Below are 9,327 nucleotides of genomic sequence, written 5' to 3'. Positions count from 1 at the left end.
TTTCTGATGCTTATTTAAATGCACCAGAGGTGATTTTTATGTAATGTTTTAACAAAACTACCACTAAGTCTGTTTTTTTTTTGATACTATCTATCTATACACTCAACAAAAACAAAAATATAAATGCAACATTTTTGTTTTTGCTGCCATTTTTTATGTGATGAACTCAAACATTTAAAACTTTTTCCACATACACAATATCACCATTTCTCTCAAATATTGGTCACAAATCTGTCTAAATCTGTGATAGTGAGCACTTCTCCTTTGCTGAGATAATCCATCCCACCTCACAGGTTAGACACCATGATTAGTGCACAGGTGTGCCTTAGACTGCCTAAAAAAAACAGGTAAATTAACTTCCTTTACACCTTTTGTAAATGTAGTTTTATGACATTTAGAATGAATAAAGCAAGACAACTGTTAATATTAACTAGCTAACATTCTTCTTGTTTGTGTTTTTATCTCCTTGTGTTGGGGAAATAGGCTCCTTACAAAAAAAATCATCTAAATTTCCTGCAAGCAACAATGTATTTCATGTGAATGTTTCAAGCTCATGTGTTAGCTAACTCAACTTAAACAACCAAGCAAATTAACTTCCTTTACACCCCTTGTAGCACATCTTCGTAGTATTACTTTTGTATGAACTAGCGAAGAGAGCTGTATAAAAGTGTTGACAAACTGCGGTTGAGGGAGTGAGTAATATCTGAGTCACACTTTCTGTCTTTACAGCTAAAACCGTGGGTCCTGTTCACCGACTCGTTTCGGGGAAACTGAGGACCAGACACCGGTGAAGTGCCGGCTAAGCTGGACCCATCATGCGGTGTAAAATACACCATCCTCTCCTCACTCTCTCCTCTTTGGGGTGAATTTAATTGATCCGGGCAAACCGCGCTGCCGCCTCTGAGGTGCTTTCCCTCTCAATTCATGCGGCTCAGCGATCCGGGCTGGATCTCTTCTTTTGTGCCCAGGTGCGTTTATGTATTTTTGAAAATTCCCCCAGAACACTCATAGGCCTATTCCCGGGATTTACCAGCGGGGAATCCAAATATAACCGAAGCAATTATCCCTGCATTGTTGTGAAGGCAGTTCGGGGGAGGGAATGGATGCGAGAGAGCGAGCAGAGGCGCACCGAGGCGGCAGCTACCGGAGAGACCCAGCTCCTGTGTGATGCAGCTGTTTACCACAAGCCAGGACACCTCGACGGCTGCCTCTAGAGCACACCGACGAAACGGGCGACAAATCGGCGGCGATCTGGCACCGTGCACGTGTTGGGATTGCATATGAAGAGCTGGGTAAGCCGTGTCTACTCTGTCTCTTTCTCACGCACTGAACTGAACACAGCGCCGCTTTGATTCTCGATAATTCAGATTTGCCGTTTCTTCCTCGCCCAAGGTTTGTTTTCCGTCCTTTGAATTTTTCCTGTTTTTTTGCAGAGCCGCACGGGGACTCCGTTTTCGGTTTTATTGCTCGGAAGCCAAACACCAACTCGGTGATATTACAGAAGTGTGCAGGAGAGGACAGCGCTGGCATCCATCCATGCGCGCTCCACCGGGCTCTTTATTATGGAACTGTGACCCCAACCGAGGCAGCATACAACGCATGTTCCCCCCATCTGCACTTTTTCCAGGTGTTTTTCAGTGAGGGACCGTGCAGTCGGAGGATATTTCGGTTGGAAATGCTCTGAATGTGGGGCTATTTTGCCGGCTCTCGGTGACGCAACATCTCGCACGAGACTGCATGAGAAATACATGCGTAGAAGGGCGTGAACTTGGAGACACTAACCTCCTCCTCATTAATAAAGCATCTGCTTATCTTTAAAGCCACTTTGCGCCTTTTTTTTTTTTTTGAAAAGCCAACCTCACAGCCTCCGCTCATCTTAACTCATCCCGGGCACACGATGGATCTGAAAGCGGACTCGGAGGACATGGACTACAAGCGACCGGCTCCCATTGAAGTTTTCGCCACCAGGTCCACGCTGCACGGCATCTCGCACATGTTCACTTATGAGCGGATGTACATCAAGCGCACCTTGTGGATTTTGTTCTTCATGGCCTCGGTGGGCGTGCTGGTGATGGTGTGCGTGGACCGGGTGCAGTTCTACTTCGAGTACCCCCACGTCACCAAGCTGGACGAGGTGGCGGCTCCGATGATCGTGTTCCCCGCGGTCACCTTCTGCAACCTCAACTCCTTCCGCTTCAGCCGGGTGACGCGCAACGACCTGTACCACGCCGGGGAGCTGCTCGCCTTGCTCAACGGCAGGTCTGTGCATCTGTGTGGTTCTTACATATGTGTGTGATTGTTGGAGTTGCCAATGAAAATCCCACCTCACACAGTAGCTACTTTTCTCCATCATTTAGGTTAAAACAAGCCATTATCCAGCACACAAACTCCCAGTATGACGCTTTGATGATCAGGTTATGCCTGAGGAAAACACATCTGTGTGGATTTAGTATTTGTTGAGTCAGACTCTGATTTGGTACTGTGAGATAGAGGTTAAAAGACTGAAACAAAGTCCAGCTTTGTACACAAGTCTTATTCTTTTCTCTGAAACAAGTAGAAGTCCTAAAACAAAGGGATGGACTCTAAATAGTAAATGAAAAGACAGATTTTGAACTAACATTGATTGGATAAAGAATAATTGAGTGGGCAGACTGGGTTTGGGTGGAAAATGCTAGAAGACTAACAAAGTGTTCTAGGTGTTGCAGGTCTATCTGTTGGAGTTTTTTTTATTCAGAAACCCACCGAACATAGTACTTTTCCCCATCATTTAGGTCACACAAACCACTCTTCAGCACACAGGCTCCCAGCATGACACTTTGATGATCAGGTTATGTCTGAGGAAAACACATCTGTGCGGATTTAGTATTTGTTGAGTCAAACTTTGATTTATGTCCTCTGCACAATGCACATACAGTGAAATAACAGTTAAAACTGAAACAAAGTCCATCTTTGTTTACAGGTCTTATTCTTTTGTCTGAAATGGGTAGAAGTCCTGAAAACAAAGGGATTGACCCTAAATTGTAAATTAAAAGACAGATTTTAATCTAACATTGATTGGATAAAGAATAGTTCAGTGTTAAACTTCTTCATGTAATAGGGCAGACTGGGTTTGGGTAGTAAATGCTAGAAGACCAATTATAGGTGTTGTAGTGTAGTTTCTCAGACATGCATGATGTGCAAGTGAAGAAGAAACATCCGTTGACACTGACTTGCTTTATAATAAGTTTATTAAAAGGAAGAACAGTATCGATCAGACAGAGACTGCCTGGAAGGATTCAGCCAATATGAACCTCCCAGAATAACAATTTTGCACCCATTCATATAGGCTTGGTTGTTTATGAAATCTTAACATGTGGTGTCTGTTACAATGAGAGCCCCACGGTCAAAGCAAAGAGCCCAACTCAATCAACCCCTCCAAACATAGGGACCCCTTCTAAAACACCATTAATCATCCAAGAACTGACAAATCAGTCCATTCTGTTGATGATCTAAATAACATGTCTCAGGTCAGGTTCTACAGTAGATTTACCTGTTGGAGTTTTTTTTTTTTTTTTTTTTTTTTCAGAAGCCTTCCTAGCGTAGCAGTTTTCACCAACATTTGAATTACAACAATCAACTCTCCAGCACAGACTCCCAGCATGACGCTCTGGCTGCTTTGATGAGCAGGTTTTGCCTGAGGAAACCACATCTGTGTGGATTTAATATTTGTTGGGTCCAAATTTGATTATGTCCACTGCACAAGCTACATAGTGTGAGATAACAGTTAAAAGGCTGAAACAAAGTCCAGCTTTGTTCACAGGTCTTACTCTCTTCTCTCAAACAGGTATGAGTCCTGAGAACCAAGGAATTATAGGATCTTGAAGCTTACTTGTGGATTAAAAGCCAGATTTTAAGCTAAACATTGGTTGGATAGAGAACAATTCAGTGGTGCACTTCTTCATAGTAGAGGACAGCCTGTGGCTTTGGGTGGAAAATGCTAAAAGATTAACAAAGTGTTTTAAGTCTTATAGGTTTACCTGTTTGAGTTTTTTCTTTACTCAGAAACCTGTGAACTACCCAGAGTAGTTTTCTCCATCGTTTAGGTTAAAACAAACCACTCTCCAGCACAGACTCCCAGCTCTGGTTGCTTTGATGATCAGGTTTTGCCTGATCTATATCCTCTACACCGTGTACTGTGAGATAACATTCAAAAGACTGAAACATTTGGCTGAAGCACAGTCTACCGCAGTTATCATGAAAATGAACAAGAACTAAATCACCAAATTCCTGAACCCACTGACCAAATACTGCTGTAAATTTTCTCTCTATAGCGAAGTTTTGCTTCACTTGTTAGGCCCAGCAGCAGCAGTAGTGTATAAAGTCCCAGAGAACTTTGAACTTTTATGCCGTCTCACATTGTGTAGCTGAGTGTAACGCAAACTTAGGTTAAATGTGATGTCTGACCTGTCTCAAGTGACATGTTGCATGTCACACGAAAGTGCAAAGCAGTGTTTTACCACCTGTCTCACAGGCTGTCGCTGTTCGGCCTCCAGGAGCTGGTGTAAACAACATGGACAAAGCATGCAAAACCTTTTAAGGCTCTCCGAGAATATGAACGTGGACTGCCCTTAGCCTGACGTAATTGAGCAAGAGAGAACTTCTTTGAATTGAAGGTGTTTTCTGAAAGTGGGGAAAAGACTAAGCATCAGAGGTGGTTATTTTATAGTGGAGATATTACAGATCACCTTAGCTGCAATTCACACCTCACACAAGGTGCTATATGTATGAAACCCTACACGACAAGAAATATACCGCTAGCATCAATCTTTTGAAAAATGTAGTATATTATGCATAATGTAGGATCATATAAATTCCGGTAACTGTTAACAGATGAGGCGTTTCTGGGAGGGTTAATATAAGATGATGGAGAAAATACTGCAGGTGGAATTCCTTGCTTCATCATTTTACAATTCATGTGAGTCAAGTATCTAAATATTGGAGAAGTAGGTGAGGAGATTTTTAAAACCTGCTGCTGACAAAGTGTGAAGAGAGACATGTGTGTGTGATTCACAACTGCCATCCCCTCCCTTTACACTTGTTGCTTTCTGCTGTGCTTTGATCATTTAGTCTTTTGACAGCCATGACAAGCTCACGGTATCATGTTGAAACTTTTGACTTTGAATTTCTTTACTTTTTCTTTTCGGTGCCACCCAGGCTTTTCTGATCACAAGATGAAAATGCACCACTGTACTCACAGCTAGAGCATTAAGATTGACACAAGCAAACATACTTTTCTACACGTAGTGCAACATAAAACACCTACTACATAATGGCACATCTGAATACCGTCTTGAACACATTATTCAGTTTATTTTTAGCAGTATTGATCCACACAGCTCTGCAGCCTAAGGCACAGTGCATGCTGTACATACAAGAATGACATAAATCCAATTTCCAGTTTTCATACTGAATATCGTTTGTCTGTGACCCCTATAGATGCATCCATTTTACAGGTGATATCCTTACAGGAAAAGCAATAGATTCCATCACTCTGGGCTGCATTTCCAGTGCTTTGTTGGGTATAGATTTCCACCAGTGTACCTACATCCTATGTGGATTTGTTTCTCCGTGGGTTTGTACTCTCAGCTGTAATGACAAACAAAACAGCAGCATAGGATTCGACCTAAAAAGAATAAAGCCCCGAGTACAGAGGACTCTAAAAAATGAAAGCAGCTATATTTGCTCCAAGTGACTTTGGAGTGAGCTGACTTTAGTTGGAGGGAGGGGACGACAAGCGGAGGCAATTAACTTGTGTCTCGTAAGCTATGTGATGAACAAGTCTTTATCCCCGTGTAATTAGTGCTGTTTGTTAAGCTACAGAGTTGTCCCACTGATTAACGCTCTCATCTCTCTCACAGTTTCTTGCCCCCTCTCTTCATTTGGCCTTGAGGGGTTGGAGTGGTGGGGGGGTTGTCCCTTAATTTTTGCTCACTCAGAGATCAGTACAGTATGTGACATTTTCCCAGTGATGACAAGGTCGACGTCTCTTGCTAAGATTATTAAGTCTTCCTCTCTTCCCCCAAAGAGGTAGAAATCCTGAAGACAAAGGAAATTTGACGATCTTGAGCCCAAGTTGTAGATTAAAAGCCAGATTTTAAGCTAAACATTACGGGGGGTCCTTCGTCGGAACTGGTTACGTGGAACTAGTTGGAAAGCAGAGCAGATGAATTCGTCATCACGCGGTGCTATAAGACGACTTTGTTTCCATTCTCCAGTTGTACGCCACCTTGGATTGTGCCACATTCGCTCACTTTTTGCCCTTCATTATGGCTCCCAAGCTTAAGTCAGACTTCTATGATGGTAACGCTTTGAAGAAAAGGAAAGCCATCTCTGTGTGCTGTCTTCACTACAACGTAAAAGCTGCAAATGTCCAACTAGTTAAACTCGTGGTTGCAAAATGAATCGTGAGTCGTAGCAAACTTGGCTTCATTACTGTGGCTCTTGATACACATTACAGAGTGAAAACTGCAACATAAATGCATGTAAATAAATCCTTTTAACTTAACCAATAAGTCTAAAAAAGATATTCATTACATAGGACACTGCCTCTATGGCGTTTACAAAGTACAGTGTCGTGCATCCAGAAAAGCACATAAGAGTGAAAAGCTAAACATCCAAATAACAGACAGGATGTGAAAACTGTCCACAACTTCAAAATAAAGGCTTTTTCAAAATAAAAGTGGGCAGATAATTCTGCCTTAAGGGAAACACCATGGAAGTGAAATTAGACATAATAAAACACTTGGAACAGGGCAAAACACGGACGAATGTCAGCATTATTGGATAAAGCTGTGAAAACAGTGCAACATATTCTTTAATCTTCTTGTAAAATGACTCATACATGCATGAAAGACATTGGTATTCATGACTTTTATGAAAAACTGATCAATATCGTGATACACGGAACAAATTTGTTTGCATCTTCTCCGGAGTTCCAACTTACGAGAAAAATCGACTTGCATCAACCTGCAGGAACAGAACTGTGACACAAATCGAGGACCCTCTGTAATTGGTAAAATAGCTCAGTGGTAAATCTCTTTATATTGTGGGACAGGCTGTGGGTTTGTTAGGTAGAAAATGGGAGAAGACTGACAAAACATCATGTAGCTGTAGGTCTGTGTCCATCACTGCCCCAGGAAGAAGAAGCAGCAGGAAATAACCACCTTTGCGGTCATACTAGACTTTCTTAGATGCTGAAGTTGATAGCACAACTACTTGAAAATTCACCCAAGCTTACTCCAAAAAAAAAGAAAAAAAAAAACCCCACACACATAAAACACTCTTTCTCATTGTATTTTAGCAGGTTGAAGTCACACTTGGCAGTGCAGAACATTAGGAGTAAATTGCTCCGTTTTATTTTTATTATGTCGCAAAGGCAATTATATGATAATTAACAAAAGAAAGGTCATTTTGGAATAAGTGTTGGCAATGTGGTGTGGGCTGCCAAGAAGTGTTAGATCAGCTTATGAAAGTCAGAGAAGCGAGTCTCCTGCTTACACAGGTCTCAAGCATGTTCCCTGAGCTTGCAAACATACTCTGAATTCACACAAACCGCGTTCATTAAATGCAATGCTCGATAACTTTGGGTGCGTTTTCTGTCTCAGCAAGGTCTTACTCAGGTTTAGACCGGTGTAGAAAGTGCTTGGAAGAGGACCAGATCATCATGCGGAAAATACATGCAGAAAGAGTTGCTTCTCAAGCTGATTTCTTAAACGTGGGTTCATTTGCATTTGTGCTATATTGTTGTTGTGTACCAGAGCACAGATTACCATTGCAGAGACACGAGTTGGAAATATTATGTTTAGCATCAAATGTGATTCATGGAAATGTGTTGCGTGCTGCATTTTTGCATCGTTGACTTGTTTGCGTGATTGCTCATCTATGGAATATGGATGTGTTTGGGTTTGCTTCACCTTGTGTTGGCCCTTGTTTGCATTTCTATGACCGCGTCCAAAGCGGCATAATAGCTGCCACAGGTGCACCATCATTAGAATGTGATTATTGAGATTCATCTAGCAGGAATCATTGCAGTTATTCATTTTCAAGGACACTGCACAAACAATCTAATCTTTTAGTGTATGAGTTCAATTAGCGCTAATTGGATAATTACCTGAGATTATATCAAGATGTGTTCGTTCTTGTGTCACACTGCCTGTGGTAGTAACACCAAGCTAATACAACGCTAGTGTTTAGTTCTTTTTTTTTGAGAGGAGAGCCAGAGTCCTGTTTTCTGACCACAGGCTCGCTGTCAAAGTTCGCCCTGAAAATCGGTGGCTTCGTGTATTTACTCACTCCTCTCATGAGGTGGCGAAGTGTTGCAGACGCTCCTTTCGTTTTAGTCCCCACAAGAAAATGAAAGTGCTTGTGGCCCATAATCCAATTTAGTCTCCCCCGCCCATACATAGTGAGTTTGCAGTGATTGCTTTAGGGAGCAGTGGCAGGGCAATATTAAAAATCTACCCATATTATTGTGATTGTATGCGCTTCAGCTAAAGCCTCCTGACTTAAGTGCTCTCCTGGCAGCTTTGTGTTGCTTATAAGACAGAAGCTCAGGATACAATTCAATTAAATTCAGAATATACCACAACAGGCTGTATCTTCTTATTAGAATGAAGCGTGACAGTGTCAAGATGTAGTCATCGTGTGGGCAAGAGCACTCAGTAGTTTTCAGCTGGGATGATTTTTTTCAAAGATACAACTTTTTCAGTGAACAAATTGATTTGGCATGTTTTTTTTGTAAGGTTCTTGATTAGCTTTTTTCAAACGGTACGATTCCTCTTAATTGTAAATGGTCTATCAGTTGGGCTTATCTCACTCAGGTATGATGGTTTCTGTTCATGTAGCTGGCTGATCTAAATTGAAGTTGTCTTGAACTTAACATTCCTGAAATATATGAACAATAGCATTGAGGAAACTGGAAACATAATATTCAACGATGTGTGAACTACCTTTAATAGTAAGCATTAAGTCTATTTTCTTAACCTGATAGTTGACATTTTTCTTTTGCAGTGGCTTCATTCTACATTTATACTTTCAACATAAACATAAGCTGGTTTATTTACGGCAAAATGCAACATTTCTGCTCTAACCTTTCCTTCATCTGGAGCAATACTGTGAGCTTTACCCTGTCTAGTAATTCTAAATGTACTTAATGAACTATTTTTTGTGAGAAGAAATACTAAAAGCACTGTGTGTTTGTAAAGGTTGTAGATAATTTGTGCAAAGGGTTGCCTGTTGTCAGTGTTAATGAAAGAGCTGCTTGAGCTCTATTCAGAGTTTTTGTCACTG

At 41.4% G+C, this 9,327-nt stretch overlaps 1 protein-coding gene across 1 annotated transcript in view; it reads left to right on the top strand.

The window, feature by feature from the left end:
• The first annotated feature begins 748 nt into the window (after positions 1-748).
• The window catches only part of asic1b (acid-sensing (proton-gated) ion channel 1b), a 195,821-nt gene continuing 187,242 nt past the window's right edge, over positions 749-9,327 (top strand). Inside the window, exons 1-2 of the mRNA XM_022206773.2 lie at positions 749-1,292; positions 1,434-2,259. Of these exons, the coding sequence (XP_022062465.1) occupies positions 1,898-2,259 (362 nt within the window). The 5' untranslated portion in view covers positions 749-1,292; positions 1,434-1,897. The remainder of the gene's footprint in view (positions 1,293-1,433; positions 2,260-9,327) is intronic.

Source organism: Acanthochromis polyacanthus, chromosome 5 (genome assembly GCF_021347895.1).
Source record: "Acanthochromis polyacanthus isolate Apoly-LR-REF ecotype Palm Island chromosome 5, KAUST_Apoly_ChrSc, whole genome shotgun sequence".
In the NCBI taxonomy this organism is placed as follows: domain Eukaryota; kingdom Metazoa; phylum Chordata; class Actinopteri; family Pomacentridae; genus Acanthochromis; species Acanthochromis polyacanthus.
Note: the sequence above shows the minus strand (reverse complement) of the source record. Positions and strands in the feature narration are given on the sequence as shown.